The sequence below is a fragment of the Paralichthys olivaceus genome, chromosome 14 (genome assembly GCF_024713975.1).
Source record: "Paralichthys olivaceus isolate ysfri-2021 chromosome 14, ASM2471397v2, whole genome shotgun sequence".
In the NCBI taxonomy this organism is placed as follows: domain Eukaryota; kingdom Metazoa; phylum Chordata; class Actinopteri; order Pleuronectiformes; family Paralichthyidae; genus Paralichthys; species Paralichthys olivaceus.
This window is the reverse complement of record NC_091106.1, coordinates 10,189,060-10,210,219: the sequence shown is the minus strand read 5'-3', so window position 1 is coordinate 10,210,219 and position 21,160 is coordinate 10,189,060. Positions and strand designations below refer to the sequence as shown.

At 40.7% G+C, this 21,160-nt stretch overlaps 1 protein-coding gene across 3 annotated transcripts in view; it reads left to right on the top strand.

The window, feature by feature from the left end:
* pde10a (phosphodiesterase 10A) overlaps positions 1-21,160 on the top strand; it is a 54,754-nt gene that overhangs the window by 30,556 nt on the left and 3,038 nt on the right. For 2 of the 3 annotated variants that reach the window (XM_069539077.1, XM_069539078.1), the window contains 19 exons: positions 8,547-8,575; positions 9,753-9,876; positions 10,586-10,635; positions 10,755-10,895; positions 12,308-12,463; positions 13,022-13,072; positions 13,522-13,580; positions 13,857-13,908; positions 14,543-14,685; positions 14,983-15,075; positions 15,267-15,453; positions 16,302-16,444; positions 16,669-16,752; positions 16,837-16,987; positions 17,112-17,267; positions 18,089-18,261; positions 18,394-18,505; positions 18,709-18,789; positions 19,559-19,647. In XM_069539077.1, the coding sequence (XP_069395178.1) occupies positions 8,547-8,575; positions 9,753-9,876; positions 10,586-10,635; positions 10,755-10,895; positions 12,308-12,463; positions 13,022-13,072; positions 13,522-13,580; positions 13,857-13,908; positions 14,543-14,685; positions 14,983-15,075; positions 15,267-15,453; positions 16,302-16,444; positions 16,669-16,752; positions 16,837-16,987; positions 17,112-17,267; positions 18,089-18,261; positions 18,394-18,505; positions 18,709-18,789; positions 19,559-19,647 (2,074 nt within the window). The remainder of the gene's footprint in view (positions 1-8,546; positions 8,576-9,752; positions 9,877-10,585; positions 10,636-10,754; positions 10,896-12,307; positions 12,464-13,021; positions 13,073-13,521; positions 13,581-13,856; positions 13,909-14,542; positions 14,686-14,982; positions 15,076-15,266; positions 15,454-16,301; positions 16,445-16,668; positions 16,753-16,836; positions 16,988-17,111; positions 17,268-18,088; positions 18,262-18,393; positions 18,506-18,708; positions 18,790-19,558; positions 19,648-21,160) is intronic. The other variant, XM_069539080.1, reaches the window with a different exon arrangement.

Sequence of the window (21,160 nt, the reverse complement as noted above, 5' to 3'; positions counted from 1 at the left end):
CCAAGTATTTATTTATTTTATTTATTTTTTTCTTGTACTGTTTGTGTGTTTGCTGGTTTATGGTAGATTAACCAATGCCGTTATCCATTTAGATCAGCCAGCAGCCACAAATGGATTTTTAGAATTAACTAGATTAAAAAGTAAAATCACCAACAAGTAATTTAAAGCAAAAAACATTAAACTTAGCCTGCTCTTACAATTTATTCAACAGAGATGTCATAAAACAGGCTTTTCACAATCACACCATGTATTAACAGTGTCGTATGATGATGGTTTAGCAATTTATATTTTTATATAAAATATAAAATATATATATTTTTCAACAACCAATCACACCCTTAAAAAAGATGTATCTAACATGGAACTAGTGTTGACCACACTCCCGCTCTAAGGTTAAAGTTTCTGTCCTCAATGAGAGTTGCTCTCAGAGCGAAGATGACTTGCTTGAATGTTTTGCAACAATAGATACGTATTTCACCTTGCAGGGTAAAATATTAAAACCAAAAGATGGTCCAAGATCACAAACCTCTGCCAGGGCCAATGCCCTATTTTGCCATGTTAAAGAGAGTGAAAAAAAAATCCTTGATCTGCTTGTTTATCTGGACCCGCTCCAACAAACAGACAGAGTCATAACCCTCTTAGTGGAGGTCATAACTTAATACAGTATCGATCAATATTCAGCCACTAGCTCCACAGTTAATTTCTTGAGCTGTGTGAGCGGCGACCAGACTCGGAGTGAAATCATCAGTAATCAGCCTGACAGCTCTCTCATTATACCTCATGTCTCTCGGGCTTGATCTTTACATTACATCAGTAATATCTCTTTGAGTCCACTTCCTCTGTTAGACCACTGTGAGCAGACACTTGGGCACCACTCTGAAGCCTCTCAGTGTCTGTTTCCGCTCATGTGACAAGCACCGTCTAATTTCTGGGTCATCACGCAGCTGAATGGTCACTGTGTTGGGAAGACTTGACTTGTAGATTTATTTACCACAATTTCTCTGCTGCTTTAATGCAGCATATGAGAGCAGCAGCAGCAGCAGCAGCAGCAGGTCCTGTCATCATGTGATCATCAGTAAGATACCCACTGCTTCCTGGAAGCTGTCCCTGCAGCCAGTGCCGTTCTCACTTATCATATGATGGACAACATTGGATTACATAACACAGTTTGTCTGTAAACACACAAGTGTGTGTGAGGATTTGTTTTTGCAAAGCAGCCTCTAATTTTAGAGAAAGCCAACATACTTGCACACTTGATACTGCTCTGTGGCAACATGTCTTCTCATCCTAACTGAATTACACTTTTGTGCCGTTACATTTACATATCGAGTTTCTGCTTTAAAGTGAGAGGGTGGTTTGTTGCAGCAGTGAGCTAAAGAGCAGAGTACACATGGATCATTTGACCATTGCACCTCTCTTGACCACAGTCGCCGGCAATGTTTACACCACACGCTGCCATGGGGGGGTAATTGATGAATCTCAAACCTTCCGTTGCTCCCATGCAGACGACTCTCGCTATTGTATATGCTTCATGCAACACAGACACACACACACACACACACAGAGCAGTGTATATGTAGCAACCCTTATATTCTTGTTGAAAGATTAAATCATTTCCAAACTAGATCATTTAATTAATGAAACGCTAGAGAATAGTATACGTTTTCACAGCTTTAGTCTGGTCTCAAAGGTGAGAGGCTGCATACAGATTGTTCAATAAGTCAAGTTAATAAGTGATTAATCTATAGTCAAACGTTTCTGTTGACTACTCACTTCAGCACTTGACAAGTGAATGAGCAGAATCTGCAAATGTTCCTGATCAGAGCCTCATTCTCAAAGCTGATGATCTCTGACAGGTCAGGCTGCCACGTCTGGTTAAAAAAGGAGAACCTTGTGTTTAAGACGCGTGTTTGTGAGTCTCCAGTTTTCTCTCTGGAGGGCAAGAGCTGGGCCGAGCTGTGAAGCAGCTGATACTGTTTCTCAGACGTGTTTGTGTGGAAGTCACAAAGGAAACAAAGATGCGCTTGTGTGGCAGAAACTCATACCCCCCTCCACTGTGATAAGATAGCTGTCTCACCTGCAGGGCATTCCATCACGGGGAGGAGGAGGAGGAGGACCCATGTGCAGCGCTCAGTAGATTCTGCTTCAAATGCTTAAAATTTTAAATAAATTTGATTTGCTAGTGAAGTCTGAGATACAACCTTAAGTGACTGTATTTGGCAAACACAAAGTGGGTGTCCTTACATCTATGGCTGCAACAGATACCAAATTTTGGGGCTTTGAAACTTGACGAATTAACCTCTTGGGGGAACAGTCTATATTTTTCACTTCCTGTGTAGACAGCAGATATCCAGGCCGTACAGTTTACTGTCCAAGCCAAACATTTGTGATGTGTAGCTGCTTTAGGTCCAGACAACATTTTGGATCATCTCCATTGACAGCTATCTCTATATGAATGCAGATCAAATAAAAAGCTGATGTAGCCAATGAGCATTTTGGTCTTTTGCTCTCCACACAGACTGTTTACCTGCAGGCAACCAAAGCCTGCACAAATGTGATTGGTCAAACTTGAAGATTCCAGCCTCTAAATCTTATTCGTCGCCTATAAATTCTACACATTCACACACAGAGTCTGATTAGATTAGTCATTAACTCATAATAATTAATATTGATGCTGCATATTTAATTATTTTAAATGACTATTTCTTATTTTGTGGGTTATTGCATGTTTATTCATTCAGATACAGATTTTGACATTGAATACCACGGAAAGAGAAAAATCTCTGAAGTCTTGCTAAACCAAAAGTTTCTTCTAATAATTATAACTATAGTTAGTTTTAAATTTAAAAAAAAAGGAAGTCTGGTTGATGTTGGAATCTCTGTTTAAAGAGAGACCTGCGTACAGATGACAGGACGATTGTGCAGGTGAAGAGAGCTGAGCTGAGATGAAGACGACTGCTGCTGTCGGCAGCTGCAGGTCCTCCATGCAGCAGGACGACCACTAGGTCAACTCGTATTGAGCGCTGCGTCACTGCTAGCTGCCCGTCCCGTGGGAGACTGTGGCGGCAGATCGATAAAGCGCCCATCAAGTATCGTGCACATTAGACTCAGCTGACTGGGGGATATTTTTTTCTTCTCGGTGGAAGGCCTGAGCTCAGAGCTGATGGTATCGTCTTGTTAATTCTTCAAATCATTCATCACCACATCTTATCAAACAGTTCAGCACAGACCTGTATGTGAACCACAGGCTTTGTGTGTTGGTGCCTGGATAAACAAAAATTTCATTTAACTTTCAAAGGTGCAGATAATTATCAGGAAGCAGTTAAATAAACACCAAAACCCACGTTGAACAACATTCAGCCTCAGCAGTGAAATGTTTAAATGAATAACTATATATCATCAGTCACGATTTTTCTTCTTGTCAGTCCAAATCGGTCACTGATGCATTTTAAGGATTTTATTATACACAACAACTCCGCTTGCAGCCATCTTGTTGGTTTAATGTCATGTGACATGGTGATGCTCTTGCTCTTGTGTGATGTGACGTCAGGCGGATCCATTTATTTCAACTTTGCTGTTTGTTCTGCTTTTCTAAAAATGATGTGCAAGAGGGTTTTTCTCTGCTTTAGCTGCCGGCTCCTCTGTCTCAACTGACACACTGGTGCAAAACGCTCTTTCAAATTTTTTCAAACAAAATATGCAAAAGTGGCTATTTAAGCACAATTATCGGCAGTAAACGGAATTATGGTCACATACGTGAACCCGTTGAGCTGTTAATCCTCAGAGAAGCTTTGCCCACTCAGCTTTGTTTTACAAGGCAGAGAAGCATGCATCCACATCAACTACCTGTCGGCTTAATACTGTACGTCACAGAGCTGCACACCTGAACAACCCTGTGATGGAGGCTGTTAGGGTTCAGGAAACGTTTGGATGGAGTTACCAGAAAAGGTCTGTTCAGCCTGAGTTGCTTGACAGTTGTGTTTAGAGTTGAGTGCGTTGTGAACAGGCAGGTGCATTTTCTAAGAATATGTCGGCCCTCTCCTGCTGTGTTTACTGAAAGCACTGCAGCTCCCTGAAAATATGGGATGTGGCGTTAGAGCAGGCTACTGGTCTCTGTCCCCGTGCTGGTGGCTGACCACACACTGCGCAGCAATAAAACACACATGCACACACCCGTATGTATTCTTTCCCTCTCAGCCCCAGGGGAGGTGTATCAGTAGAGTTAATCCCCTGACACTTATCTGATGAAACAAAGATGTTATTGTTGCAAAACGGGGCAGGCAGGGTGTCAGTTTTATATATTTTTGTTAAAGGTGCTGGTCACACAACAGAGAGAATTTTCTTACACACTTCCTGCAGGAAGAGCTCGGCCCAACATACAATACAGTTTCAAGGAGAAGCAGGAATATGAGAGCCCTGCTTGACCTCCACCTACATGTTGACTTGTAAGACACTCCCGGAACTGGTCGGATTTAAAGGTCACCTGCCTTCGCACTGGAAATGTCTGAATTTTTACCTGCAAATACAAGCTTCCTGTTACTTTTTGGCCTTTTAGACACATTCAGTGTGTGGACACAATGATCAGTGCTCACCCTGTGGTTCCACTGGGACCGCTGCTCTCAAGATGCCTGCAGAGGTGGTTTGCCAGACTGTAATTGGACTTGCAATGGTACAAACAGTGTCTGGTGACCATTTCCTCCAGGAGGAACATTTAGTATTGGTGGGACCCACATATCCTGGCAGAGGTAATACCTCTGGGAGCAGAGAAGCTCTTCTGTAGAGATGAGAGATCCCGTGGAAATGTTAATAATATGATTAATGGGAAATGCAAAGTAACGTGTAAAACAATCCCACTGATGTTTATTGCAGTCATAATAATAATCAACTATTTTTATACCTTTCAATGAAGAAATTAAGCATTGAAGGCAAACAATAGAAAACAATCAAAAGCAATTTACAAATCACAGCAGGAGACAAGACTAAGGCACAAATGTAGGGATACAAATGTTAATAAATGCATTATAAATATATAGATACAACACAGATGTTGGTGCCTGAGCTCTGGACTGAAATAGTGCCCTGCTCACATGCAACATGAATATCATCAACTTGCCCAGTTAACATTACACTTGTCAAATTCATTGCTTTGTTTTCCCTGATTTATTCATTTGTGTTCTTTTTCAGTTATGACTGTCAAACTAGATAATGAAAGAGGTTCTACAGCACTCTCGGTATCTCGGTAGTGAGTCTGATAGCAAACATCCCTCCATTCAGGGTAAGCAGCAGAAGTTGTTTTTAAATACACTGGTATCAGATAAGTGCTGAGTTGGTATTGACCAAAATCTGTATGTCAGGAAGGAAAAAAAGTGTTTTGGAATATTTCTAGTGAGAACCAACCACCGCACCATCAGCAGGCAGGGCGGTAAAAACCCTTACTTGAACTGTCAGTCGTGAGATGCCCCCTCCTTACCGGTGTGTGAGGACAGTGAGGGGGGGGGGGTGTTTGTGCACACATGCTATCAAACACCACAGACACTGAGGCCCTGCACATACAGTAAAGTGAGTATTACATTTCATGATATGTTTTTGCATTGTGTATTTTTTTTCATCTTTTACTTAATTGAGGTTTATTTTCATAGGCCTCTATCCAGCATCCTGCTCAGTGCTCACATTTACTGCACTGCACCATGTATACATACCACATTACATCACACTGTATACATGTCAAACTGTTTCAGTAAAGAAAAGCAAATAAAGGTTAAATGGTGTTTCCTGTTGCACACAGTTCATGGACAGAATATTTTCTTTTTTTTCTTCATTACCTCCACCAAGGAGGCTGTTTTCATTGCTGTCAATTTGCTGGTTTGTTTGACAGCAAGATAAGGCAAAAACTACTGGAAAGATTCATTCAAAACGTGGATTTGGTACAGGCCAGGGAACAACCATTTAAAAAAGTCTTGATTCCTTAGAGAATAAATTATGGATCTTCATGAACAAGATCTTGCATGTTTAAGTAACTGATATGCATGTGTGTGTGCATGATGGAAGGAATTGGGTATATGTCAGGGAGGAAACCAGAAAAGTTTGGAGTGGATCTGGATAGGGAGGTGGATCCAGGAATGCTTTTTATTACTTTCTTAAACAACGCGAGATTTGACATTGTTTAACATATTGGTTTCTCAAATGGTATTTTATGGATATTATATATAAGATCATCAACTTTGGGAACTGACATCATCAACTTTGGGAACTGACATCATCAACTTTGGGAACTGACATCTATGAGTGAGTGAAGTTTGCTGCAGCTTGATTGGATTTAAGACTGTGGGGCCTTAGTGTAGGTATATGCTCTCTACTGGGTGACATTCTTGTCTTTTTTAAATTTTATTCTAGAAAATCAATGGATACATCACTGTGTTTGTGTTAACGTTATAGAAGTTAAACTGCTTTAAAAAAATTTGCAGACCTCTCTCTTACAGGAAAAACTTTAAGACGTGTTCTTCAAACAGGTTTCTGATATCATTGGCATTTACAAGGCATTATTAAAATAAATGTTGTTTTTTTTTCCCAACGGGTTTGAAGTCTTTTTAAAGGGCAGCTCGCTGTCCTCTGATTGACGTCATTCCCGACCGGGGGTTCGCTCCAAAATAGCTCTCATGGCTATGTTAGGAAACTCATAGCGTTCTGGGGGAATGTTTAAAACAACAAATGTTGTCGCTGGCTGTGATTTCTTCTTCTTCACATGTTCAAAGGGGTTTGTTTCAAAAGAGGAGCAGCTTGAGTCGGCGTTTCTAAAATTTGCCCAGCCGCTTCGCATGGTTTGATCACATGAGACGTTATCACAGAGATCTGAGCGGTTACTGTTCTCGTGTGCTGTTGACCCACGTGTAACAAAGAGCCGCTCTGGCTGCTGTGTGAATGTTTTTTATTTTCATCGCGCTCCCAGACTATAAGTCCAGAAACTGTTATGATTGGCTGAGGCTTTCATTATCATCACATTCTTCGGTGACTGCATCCAAAGACAATAGTCATATGTCTTCTGTCTCTCCAGCAGCCTGAAATCACACCAAGAATTTATACTTTAGGCCACAACATTTTGCACATGTCAAATTAAATTAATACCTCTGTTAATTCTCTTTTTAAAGAAACAAAGTTAAAGCAGGCGTTTCTTGCATCAAACGAGATGATATAATTATCCTTAATTAATGCATGATGTTTATTAATGCTTTAAAGGTCCAGTGTGTAAGATTTAGGTGAAAAGGAACTATTGGTAGACTGGACAAACTAAAAACCTTTTGAGTTTTTACAAGAACTGAAGTCTACCACGGGTTCTTTTTCATGTTTGGAAGAGGAGGGTGAGGTGAGGGGTGTTCAGCTGCAACATGCAATGTCAACACTAGATATCACAAAATTCTACACACTGTACCTTTAAATACCTGATCTTTTTTCATTGACTTATTGCACATGTACCTGACTACTGTTGCGAGGGCAACATCTGTTTTTTCTTACTTGCTGCTTGTAGAGATGTTTCTTCTTACTCCACCCAACATTCAAACGGCCAGGCCAAGTTTCTGTGTCAGTCACACATGATGCTTTTCAGAGTTTAAATGACTGTATTCGCTTTTGCATAATTACACAGACTTAAACCATTATAAATGAGATATTGTGCTGTAGGATGGCAGAACATTTTGTCAGACAGTAGCATCAACTCACCTTCTCTCATTTAAAGCTGAAATCAAGTCACTAATCACTAACTAATTATCAAAGAATGATGACACTTTGTAAGTTTAACCAAATAAAAGCTACTGTGGCTAAAACGTTGTGTAACAGCAGGTAAAACAGGCTTCTACTGTGTAAACTGCCTCAGTAACTATACATGTCATGGTAATAACACACCGAGTCAAGTTCATGAACACATTAAAAGGATGTATTTCATTGCCATACTATCATATTTAATTTTCATTTATAAAAGTATGAATATGTATATTTTTTTATTCTGTTGCTTAAGTTGTTTCCTTGACTTAAGAACTCTGCGACTAGACGACTAGCTGCTACGATGTGGCACAGGGAAAAGTCTAAAATGTTCTAAAAATCTGTTTTAGTTCTTAAGAAGTTTGGTATGTGAAAATATTAGGTCTTAAGTCATTCTTCATTTGACACTACCCCTGTCATGTTTTAAAATTACTTTGGTTTTGGTGGTATGCATAGTTTGACATTGCCATTTGTTGTAGTTACACAGTAGTTACAGATTTAATTTTATTTGTGTATGTAAATAGAATATCCAAAAAATACAAACAAAACTAATGTGTAACTGATCAACAAAAACCCTGATCAGAATATATCTCAGGACACTTGGCTTGGGAATTGGAAATAATATGGATACTCTCTCTGTCTGTAGTTTAAGAGATAAGGTGGCATGTTGTCAGTAAATGTTGAATTCCAAACTTGTAAATATCTGTTATACTTGAGTATTAACTTTCATTCATTATGGTCTTAAGAAGTTTTAAAAAATCTTAAATGAAACATTGTGATTTTTGTCTCTACAGATGACACGTCAGCGAAAGAAGTCAGCAGGGTACGTCTTTACTTAAATTTATATTTGGATATTTTTGTGACATGAGGCTTCACAGTTTCACACATTCCAGATGTTTTATTTCTTTGCCCCTTAATCAACAAAGGAAATGACTAATGAGTTCATATTCAAGAATGGACACAATGGTCTAACTATTCCAAGTACAGAATTTGATACTGTCCTTCGATAAATAGCAATAATGTCCCGATGTGCTTGATTAACATGCAGATTTGTCCTTAGTCCTTTAGAACAACATTTGAATGACTTGTGTGTCTCATTTAGTTGAAAAATCGAAAATGCATGAAATAGCTTACAACCTGTACGGTACATACCTTGGCCAGAAAAGGTCCGGCTCTGTGCAGATTCAGTTTAACATGATAAAGATAGTGAGAAACATTAATAATCTTTTGTTGCATTGTACACTTGCCATGTGTGAGAGTTAAGCAGGAAGGTCATCAGAAAGAGTAGATCCCCTGTGCCCTACCTGCTTTATGTATGTTCACACCTTTGTCAACTTGACACCTCTGCACCCCGAGGAGTTCAGGTGACGGTATCTGCAGAAGGGCTCTGGAGCTGGGTAGAAGGGACTTCACACACGTAGATAGTGGGAAAAAAAACGAGGGCCACTCGACCCCTCAGTGCGTCATCCATACGTCTTTGCAAACAGGATGTGGGAGGATAGAAGGCGTCCCATAGGGGAAGGCTTTCTAGTGCGCCACTCTCCCTGCCGTCCTGTCCTCACCCTCTCCGCGGGCGCAGAAATAGACGGTTCTCTAGCCCCGTACAAGGCAGGAGGTCTGCCTCTTACGTAACCACACTAAAGCTGTGGCTGAGCATCAGAGCTTGCCAGGGCTCTAATCAGAGCCGTGGGGCTCTAGCGACCCCCTCTTGGGACTGCGGGGGGATCCCTGGGCTAGAATGCAACAGAGAAAGGGAGAGTGGAAGGGTGGGCAACAGGGTAATGTTGTGATGAATGGCAGGAAGATAATCTCCTTTCATTATGAGGGAAACTGTTCAAATCTGGCTACATGAGTTAGTAGATCTCTGCTTCAGTAACATTAGACCGGATGCAGGTTGCTGCCACGGTTTTTCTTTGTCACAGCACTTGCTGAGTTTTGAAATTCAATCTCAATGTTTGTGGCAGACTGTGCAGTTGCAATGTTCTGTGTCTTTTGTCTAGCAGTACCAGGACACAAATATGCAGGGTGTGGTGTACGAACTCAACAGCTACATGGAGCAGCGCCTGGACACTGGAGGAGACAACAAACTCCTGCTCTATGAGTTGTGCAACATCATCAAAACAGGTAAAAGCAGAAATCATCATCTCACTGAGTCTGGGAGTCTTAATAATATGTGCAGCATCTTCCGGGAGAAGGAAGAACAGTTTCTTCGATGATTAATCTAGGAAGTAGCAGAAAATTTTGAATTAAAAAGATAAAAAAGAAGCGAATAAATAAAGGAAAACTATCCATCTGTGTGTTTTTTTATTATTTAAAATGATTAATTGTTTGCTTAAGAATTGTATTTTTCTATTATCAGATATGAATCTAGATTAGTCATTGGTCTATGAAAACACCAGGAACAATGACAGCAATAGACTTTTATTCCCAACTAAGTCTGAAATGTTGTACCTTACAAACCAAACCACAAAAGGCTGATTCCACCAAAACCTCACAACTCATTACCTCACTGATCATGAGTGTATTGAGTGATGATCCCACTGTCTCTCTGTTGTCCCTTTGTATGATAACATGACCTATATATCAGTGTGAAATGGGACTGGAGCGCAGTGTTGGGAATAAGATGAACTGGATGACAGTGGAAGCGCCCTTGTCGTAATGTGGGACATTGTTACCAGATTGTTATTATATTGTAACTGGACCATTGTCTCTTCATCACATGTTTCCCTCTCTGGCTCATACCTGCAATTTGCTGCTGGACATATGAATGAATGATAACATATTGTGGACTGTTTAACTGTATTTAAAAACACTGTGTCTTGTATTTCTACAGCAACTAAAGCTGATGGATTTGCACTTTACTTCTTGGGAGAATGCAACAATGTAAGTGCACAGGACGTCTGCCGAAGACATTTCATACAGTAAAGCAACATGAGTCACATGCATGTTTTTGACATTTCTTTCTCCTTTTCTGTTTTTCCCTTTAATGTTCTTCTCCATAGAGTTTATGTGTGTTCATTCCGACGGGGGCCAAGGACGGCCCTTCAGGCCTCATCCCCTCTGGCCCCATCGCATTTGGGACAACCATTGCCGCTCATGTTGCCAAGACTCGCAAAACACTGCTCGTAGAGGACATCATGGGGGTGAGGCGGTTTTCTTGCATCCAAGCACAGATTGACCTGTCACAGGAATCTAACATTTCACTGCAGAGCTGTGATGTTTAAATACAGAGCTCTGTACGACCTGTACATTGAATCAGTCTTGTTCTTCACCACCTGGTTGGATGCACTCAGCACCCTGGAAGTAAAACTGCACAAATTTGAAAATATTCAGTTAATTTATAAAGGACTTGCATTTTGCAGGGATGTGTACATATGGATTGTGCACTGCACTACTTACTGCAGTTATAATACAAAAGTACACACATTCTTTACTCGTGTAGTTGTACAGATGCTTGTGTTAAATATGACTCAGGTAAAAGTACTAATTCAACTTATTTACTTATGTAGGAGTAAAAAATTACAGGGTCTTAAATATAAAGTATTAAAATAAAATGTTTCCCTTCTGAAGACCATTTCTACCGTCTGAATCTGTGCAAAGCAAACTTATAGACTTATGTCGTCATGTCACATTAATATAGTTTGAAGACTATTTAACTAAGTATTCTTGATTTTAACAAGGCAGGGGGTGGGGAATGTTTTGTTGCTCTGCTTTGTTGTCAAGGTTGTAGACGTCATCAGTAATGTTGGCTGATTCTTCACTTTCTTCCATGTTGTAACTTCTTGTCTCTGACATTTGCACCGTGCCTCTTCTCCGTGGTTGAGTCTCTGTCTCTTGTCTGTTTCATCTTGATGTGTATTTTACGTCATGTTTTATGTTTTATGTTGTGTGTGATATACACAGACAACAAGGACTCATCTTTTCTGTGTCACTGCCCCATCCATTTAGATCAAATTCTGTCTTGATGTTGGGATGGTGGCACTTGATGATGCAAATTTTAAGGAAAATAAATTCTCTTCAATAAAACAAAAGTAATGAGCCAGTTTTGAAAATATGAGGAGTATCAAGTACAAATATTTGTGTTGAAATGTAGAGAGTAAAATGGATACGAAAGTAAATCTACAGATACCTGAAAAATCTACTCAAGTAGAGTAACAAAGTATTTCTACTTGATTATTTCCCACCTCAGAATACTGTACAGATATGTGTACAGAATCTGTCCTCACATAAAATACAAGTTAAAATGTGTAATTAAGGTATAATTCTTGAAGTACATAGCACAGTTACTGACATTTGTTATTCTAAATTTGATGTGTAGTGTTAAAGACAGCTTCATAGACAGTAATAGAAATGTTTGCCTTGCTCAGAGTTAAATGTCTTGTGGGTTAAATGTCTTGTGGGTTAAATGTCTTGTGGGGTTAAATGTCTTGTCCATTTTGTCATCTGCATCCATTAAATCCACATTTAGATCCTTTGCAGCAGCTACACTGACCTCCTTTCCGAACCTCCTCTGCAGTTCAGGTGATAACGATCTTGGTTTGCGTCTGTGTCGCAGGACGAGCGCTTCCCCGAAGGCACAGGGCAGGACTCAGGGATCCATGTTCACTCTGTCCTGTGCCTCCCCATCCTCACTGCCATCGGGGACCTCATTGCCATTCTGGAGCTGCATCGGCACTGGGGCAAGGAGCCCTTCAACCTCAGCCACCAGGAGGTCAGTCTGACCCTGACAAAACACACCAAGAGTGGGAGGCTGGAGCAAGGCTCACAGAACAACAGTTAGCCTGGTATTCACTTTAATCTGGGTCTGTTTAAGATCTGATCTCTGTTAGCTCTGTGGGGTTCAGTGATGATCGTGATACTTTCTACGAGGCACTAATGAAAATGGATTAACACTCAAGAAAGTGCAGTCACAGAGCATCAGCTTCGAAGATTCACATTTGAAATTTAAAACCTCCCGAAAAAAAGTACATCCACAGTATATGTAAATTAATGAATTAGTAATTTCGTTTTTTAAACATCTTAAATATCACTGTCATTTGATATTTATTTTTCATATAAACCAATATTGGTGCAACTTTTATTTCGCATTGCTTGAACTGCAAACCCATAAATCGAACATGCAGTGCTACAGTTGTGAGTTGTGTCTCCATGTGACTCTGAATCTGTTGAGTTGTAAGAAAGATTAATAACCCTTTGGATTTGTGTTAATTGTGCGTTATTGTTTAATTTCCAGCAGTCATTTAAAATGAAGCTTCATTTCCCTTCTCAGGTTGCAACAGCGAACTTAGCGTGGGCGTCAGTTGCCATTCATCAAGTACAGGTGAGCACACTTCCACAGAGGGCCGGTGTGAGTTAACACACTGTAGCAGAAGCTGGGAACAAGGTGAAACCTGCACGTCCCACTTATTACAATCTTGTGCCACTTTGTTTGTTCTGGTTCTGCACGTGTGTTTTTAAACGGGGAAATCCACTGTGTACAGGAACTGGGTTGTCACTCGGCCCAGTCCAATCAACTAAGCCTTAGATTCAACAAACAGCTCCCCGGGGACGTCATTACGGCCCAGTGCTGTTTTTATACGAACAGATAGCACAACACCTTAGAGGAGTGGCGGCGTCCCACTGCAGCGCCATGTGCCTAAGCTGCAAAACACTCCTGTTGTTACTGACACACGTGAAGGTGGCCAACAGGCCTACAAAGTGTGTAGACAGTGGGAGATGTTCGATTCCTCTGTGTGCCGTGTCGTGACCTATTTCTTTTTTTGCTTCTAGGTGTGCAGAGGCCTCGCCAAACAGACTGAGCTCAACGACTTCCTACTAGATGTGTCAAAGTAAGAGCTGCTGATCAGACAGTTTACCTCAATACTAAATCAATACTGATGTTTGAAATAAAAAATAAATGCATTTATATCATGTTCCTATTTATTAAGTCTAACAAATAAAAACCTAAGTTGCTATTTAGTCTGTTCTCTTGTCAGGCCCAAGGTTAAATCAATAAAAGGGTTTTTTTTGCTCACAAATTAGAAACTTCATGTCTTGAATGTGAACGTCATCAGAGCTTCCCATTTGTCAAACATCTCAATGCACCATTTCTTCTTTTCGCACAGAACATACTTTGATAACATTGTGGCAATAGATTCTCTACTTGAACATATTATGGTGAGTGTGAATCCTGCAAGTATGTGTTCATTCACATTGTCTTCAAGGCTACACATCCCGGGAGCGTGTGTTAGGTTTTGTGTGTTAGAGACGAGTAGTGAAACCTGCTGTAACGCACAGATACACACTTGCCCTCTCGACACGCGAGGGGCATTATACAAGCTTGTTGGCATTAATACAACATAGTAATAGTGATATTTAGAACTATTAGTTCTCATCAGTGTAATAGATACTTACTAAATACTGTTCATGATCAGACTTAGCTCCCGTGAGTTTTTCATCCACTTTGTCTAAATCTCAAACAGATGATGTAGATGTGTGTAAAATGTGATTTTCCTGTGTCTTGTCACTAAAACCCACCTCTCTGTTTGTACGTATTTTGTTGCCTTGTGACTGTGGTGTCATCTGAGGTCATTCAAGCCATCTGGTTTAAACAAACTTGAATGACCTGTAGTTGTACTGTGTGCATCCCCACATTCTCAACTGTCTCATCCAAAAGAATTTAAAATTAAAACCGTAGCGATGTATCTGATTTAGCTAAGCTTTAGGTGCGAGACGTGTTTTAAACTTTTTTTCAGTTCTTTCAAATCCTCAGTGTTGCTATGAAACTTGTGTCCTCGGTGTTGTTTTGCAGATATATGCAAAAAACCTGGTGAATGCGGACCGGTGCGCACTCTTCCAGGTAGATCACAACAACAAAGAACTGTACTCAGACCTGTTCGATATCGGGGAAGAGAAAGAAGGAAAACCTGTCTTTAGGAAAACCAAAGAAATTAGGTTGGTAAAAACATTTGCTTTCTTCTCTCACAGTCTGCTTGATAGTTCACTCTTTTAGATTTGTGTTCTTCATATACGTAGGCCTCATATCTTCAGGGGCTGTACAAGCGTACTTAGGGTCTTTTCTTGGTGCAGCTAGAATAACCCCTAACCCCTGTCTCTGGGTTTTCATATTACTGATCCATAGATTTTAATGTAGAGTTTCACTCATCTACCCAGCACAGAGTTACTGAGAAGTCTTAATGAAAATATCAACAAGTTAAACTGCTCTCCTCTTCTGTTTCTTTGTCTTCTCAGGTTTTCTATAGAGAAGGGAATAGCTGGTCAGGTGGCTCAGACAGGGGAAGTCTTAAATATCCCAGATGCCTATGCAGATCCACGGTTCAACCGGTAACATCCAACAGACTCTGCGAAAAAGACATTTTTCTCATCTTTTCCCATTACAAATGATTCTCGACAATCCTGTTAACATTCATAAAGTTGTCCTAAATGATTATTGTACTGTAAAGCTTTCAGTTTACACCACTTCTGCTTCCATAAACATGTGAACTTACCATGCCTCACATTCTATTCCCCAACAGAGAGGTGGACCTGAAAACCGGCTACACCACACGGAACATCCTGTGCATGCCCATCGTGAGCAGGGGAACCGTTATCGGTGTGGTGCAGATGGTGAACAAGCTAAACGGAAGTGCCTTCACTAAAACAGATGAGAACAACTTTAAGATGTTTGCTGTCTTTTGTGCTCTGGCCTTACACTGTGCAAATGTGAGTACGCTAAATTCATCTTAAGATATTTAAACTAACTGAAACAGCAGAAACATGATCTTGGTGTGTGCACAGGCCTCCTCTTAATGTAATGCAGTGTAGGTAGGTTATGTGACGGTCATAGCAATGAATACTTGATTCTGGCTTATTTTTAGAAAACTGCACCTTTGACGTAGAAGCCTCATCTTAAATTCACTCTCATTGCTGCGAGGCTCATTTCAGCTGGTATTAAACGGCAGGTTTCCCTGTTTCTTTCTAAAGGTAGTGACAACAGCTGTTCTTTAAAATGTACATTGTCCCCAAAAACCTGAACAAAAGCATCTCATCTGACGGTTGACAGTCAAGACCATCTCTTACCTCTCACGATTCTCTCTGAGCCTGCCTTGTGTGCCCTGTCTGTCAGAAGCCGCTCCCCTCTGTGGGGCCTGACTCACCATCATCTCGTGCGACAAACTTACGCAGGAGCAGCGTCACAAAGTTGTTTTTTAAAATTGATGAGGCAATTTAATGTTTTAAGACGAGCAGGCATCCGTCCGCCGACAGGAGTTATGTTTGGCCGTAATTTATTCCGCACGTCTCTCGGAAACGGACTTGGGCTGGCTCCTGATTTACGGTGATTTATGGTTGGAAGGTGTAAGGCTTTGGCACCCATCTTTATTTCTGCGTGTCTGGGAAGGGGACAGGGATACAAACCAGATGTGCAGACACGCAGATAAAATATGATGCAGGACTGTGGTGGACAACTTAACTCTGTTTGAACAGTAATAGCCAAAGAATTCAACAATAATAAGAAATATTCTTTAATTTCAGTTTCTTTAATTATAGTTCATGTTCTGTGATTCTCACAGATGTACCACAGGATCCGGCACTCTGAATGCATCTACAGAGTGACGATGGAGAAACTGTCTTATCACAGCATCTGCACATCGGAAGAATGGAAGACCCTCACCCAGCTCAACCTCCCTGCACCAATTTATAAAGAGATCGAAACGTGAGTGCACTTTCAGATTCAGATGCAGAGCAGCTTTGCTTATGTATGAAAGCCGTGAACCTGAGAGTAGCAGACCCGCACCACTGTGAAAGAGTCCAGATCTGGACTTGTCTGAATCTGTCACTTCAACACTCACTGTCCTCTGATGTCCCCTCATCTGTCTCCACTCCGTCTCCGAGGTGTGCTGCTAATTTAAGACTCTCCTCCTTTTCTCCGTCCTCCAGGTTCCACTTTGACATCAATCCCTTTGAGGAGATCTGGCCTGCGGTCTTTATCTACATGGTTCATAACTCCTGTGGAAAGACCAGGTAAGGCGTCACAGATGACTCTGTTAGCGTCAGTTCTTCATCAAAGCAACAGTTAATCATTCTTTTCCCCCTCGCTGCTGGTAGCTTTGAGCTGGAGAAGCTGTGCCGGTTCACCATGTCCGTACGGAAGAACTACCGACGTGTGCCCTACCACAACTGGAAGCATGCAGTGACGGTGGCACACTGCATGTATGCCATCCTACAGAAAACCTCTGGGATCTTCACAGAGCTTGAGGTTTGCCCCTTGTTGGGTCTGGGTTTTAGCACAGCTCGTCAAAAATAAATGAAATGGAGAGCAAGATTATCCTCTGAGGTCATGTAATCATTTTTTATTATGATGTTGTTACTCTGATTTACAGAAGAAAGGTCTGTTGATAGCCTGCCTGTGCCATGACCTGGACCACCGGGGTTACAGCAATGCGTACCTGCAGAAGTTTGACCATCCACTGGCTGCTCTGTATTCCACCTCCACCATGGAGCAGCACCACTTCTCTCAGACCGTCTCCATCCTGCAGGTAGAGCTCCCCCATGCAGAACATTTCTATCTGTTTATTGTCTTTATATGCTAACAACAAGTATGAAATGATGTGTTTAACCTAACATGTTTTTAATTACTTTATAATCTTGCTTCAGACGTTTGGCAAAATCAACGGAAACACCACATAAAAAGAATCACAGGGATTAAAAAGTAATTGAACATAGCAGGGAGAGGATGTGAAAAATGATTCCACATGCGGACAAACTTCACATCACAATTTGAAGCTTGCCAGTGAAGACAGATGGCGATTTTAAAAAGACAGTTGTTATGGTGTAATGAGCTTTAAAACTCCATGGAGCTGCTTTTATAGACTAAAACTACTGAGATAAAAGTCATCCTGGAATTTATTAAAATTTTAGGTTTTAATTTTTGCCATTTATATAGATGGACGACATTGTGTCTCAATGGGAAGTCACTACCAGACGACTGTGCAGACTCTGGCTCCAGCTGTACAAGCTGGCGCCTTTTGTGTCAAGGATATTTAAGCTTAATATCTGGATAGTGAAAGAAGTGGAGACGTGTCATCCATTTTTATATACAGTCCATGACACTCACACAGAAATGCTTAGATTAACATATAAGTTTTAGAAAACGAATGCTTACATATATACATACACACACACACACAGCGTTTACGTCTGAAAGCCCCTCCCCTGTGACGTCCAGGAGCAGCTGGGATGACATGAACCTACGACGGCCTGGGATGAATCTGAGATTACACCCTGTTGTAGTCTCGCTGAGCTGAACGCCTCATAAGTGGAGCTTTTGCTTTTTTATTGATCTCTTTGTTTCTCATAGCTGGAAGGGCACAATATTTTCTCCAACCTGAATTCCATTGAGTACGAGCAGGTGCTGGAGATCATCCGGAAGGCCATCATTGCCACGGACCTCGCCCTCTACTTCAACAACCACCAGCAGCTGTCAGAGCTGCTGACCAAGGGTGGGCTGGACTTTAACAACTACTCGCACAGGTGAGGTCTCGACTCGACTCGCACCGGTACACGGGATCGCACCAGATCATTCAGAGACATGCAGATCTGGTGCACATAAACAGCCCATTGAGTTTCTTCACATGGCCATAACGAGGCTTTGCTCCCCTCCAGGGACCGTGTGATTGGTCTGATGATGACAGCATGTGACCTGTGTTCTGTTACCAAGCAATGGCAAATCACCCGACTCACAGCCAACGACATCTATGCTGAGTTCTGGGCTGAGGTATTGTGGGATACTGTTGGGGTTTTAGTGTCATGCCATGCCTCCAGTGTAACAAGCAGACTTCTATTAATACGTGTAAATGTTGCTACACCCACTGTAGATATCCTGCAGTTTGTAAGACACAGACTAGTGTTGTCTAACGGGCAGGAGATTTGCAGCAGTAATTAAAAGTAGATTTCTCTTATTATTTTTTTCCTCAACAGGGAGATGAGATGAAGAAGATTGGGATGCAGCCGATCCCAATGATGGACAGAGACAAGAAGGACGAGGTTCCCCAAGGCCAAGTGAGACCAGCTCTTTAGCTCATGTGACTCTTCATTCACACCCTCACGTGCTCAGAGAATTTAACATTTCACTCTGATTGAGTGGAATAGCCAGAAAAAGGAAGGTAGTGATACTTTAAAAAGAAAACAAGGAGTAGAGAGAATTAGAATGTCTTGCTCAGGTAGGATTAAAGTGGAAAAGTTGGAATCAGAAAAAGTTCAGTGACTAGGGTCACAAGATCAAAATAAAAAAAGTACTAGAAGCACCATACAGTGTAAAAAGCCCAAAACTATGGACTTATGTAGTTGAATATATTTTGCATTAAGGTCAGCAAGATGCTAAACCCCCCCACAAAAATTGCCCCTCACAGATATTGGAGTCGCTTTGGATAAAAGTGTTGGTTAAATAACATGTAATGTAATGTAATGCATGATAAATTATAAAAGGTTAACTCTTTACCACAACTAATGTCAATACTGTGCAGGGTCGGAAATCAGATCACTTAGCAGATAACATATTAGTAGTCATAATAGTCTGGTAAACATCATAATTATAATAGCATATATTATGATAATTAATGAATAATTATGTTTTTATTGAGCATAATAATCTTGTAAACACACTATTCAACATGGCCCATGGTTCCTTAATGTAGTACCCTTAATTTATCAGACTGTCTCTGGAACAGTTTATACAATATACTATGATAAGTATTCATAAACTTGCCCCTATTATCTAATTATAAACATAAATAAACTTTTATTTGCTTTTTTGTGCTGTTTTTTAAAGGTGGGGTTCTACAATGCTGTTGCAATTCCATGTTACACAACACTAGCAGAGCTTTTCCCTCCATCCAGTCCTCTACTAAAAGCCTGCAAGTAAGTGTTCAAAGCTACAAAGTGTGTAGAGCGTTGGAGAAAGTCTCTTTTTTATTGTGTGCTTTTTCGTCAAAACAGTTCCTTTACACAGTATTGTCTGATACGGTTAATGATATGTGTGCAGGCCTGGTCTGACTAGCAGCAGTTGGCCAGACAAATAAGATTAGAGGTGATAAGGAGTGTGTGTGTGTGTGTGTGTGTGTGTGTGTGTGTGTGTGTGTGTGTGTGTGTGTGTGTGTGTGTGTGTGTGTGCGCATGTGTGTGTTCCACATTCCACTGAAAATGCGAACAAAACACACATGCTACTGTATTGGATTAAATAAACAAACTTGTGCTATAGCTTTCTGAAATCTCTTTCAGTGTTTTTTCTTTATAGAACACAGTGTACTAACAGGAAACTGTGGCTCCTCCTATAACATGGTGCATCAGAGTGTGTGATGTGAAACTGTGTCTGTGCATCGTTCGATAAGAGTGCAAGAATGTATTGTGTGTAATTTATGGTGGTTGAGCGGGATCGTGTTCACTCGCCCGCCCTTCTGGGGTTAACCCGCTAGTTTTTAAAATGCTGTGACCTTGATCTGCGGGGAATGCAAACAAAGTGAGCATGGTAATATTTAAGCCCAGGCAGTACGTCAGCACTGGGCTCTGGGTGGGCAGCAGGCCTAGACCCCGCGGAGCCCGGCTGCTTGTTGTGGGATTTGCCACAGACGTGTAAACTGCATCAGGCTGGCTAATTGAAAGGAATGGCAGCAAAGGGCAGCACTTTTTGCGCTCATATGTCAGGCTTGATTATAGCAGGGGGAGGAGAGGAGGTTACCTCCGTAACAAGCAGAGCTGATGGGTCTGCAGATGACTAATGAAGTGCACAGTCTCTCCCTGGCTGTGGTCACATGTGTTTGTTGAGATTTTTCTCTGGGATAAATTGTCGGCATAAATGAAATGCCTTTAGTCACTTTATACAGATTTGCTTGGTTTAATGCACTTTTGGTTTGTTGATTGTTGTAAGGTTTTGATGTTTAATCTGATTATTTAATTCTTATATTTCTGACATCATTTCCAGAGTAACATAATTTAGCCATCTCTAATTTCCACTTCTAAGTTCTGGCTGATTCAAATAACATGTCTAAAGTAAAAATGAAATGCATACCCTTGTAGCAGCGAAGTGACATAATGTGTTACATTAACAGTATCATTTACAGTGTTTGTTTGTTTAAAAGTTAGAAATATATTTTTGTCCCAATAATGATGAATCATATATGACTCATCAATATCCACCTGTGACGTTAGAAATAAGAAAGAAATCATGTATTAAGTTATTTGTGAGTATTACTGTATAACTATTATCGTATAACTTAACAAGATGCTGCTTATTCCTCATTTTAAGACGTATATTCTTCAACTCAGACATTTTTCTTCAACATAGTCGGAATACTCGGAATTCATAATTCCCATAGAAATAAGTGAAAATGTGATTCACAGAAAATTCCTTGATCCACCTGCTGATATGCACCAA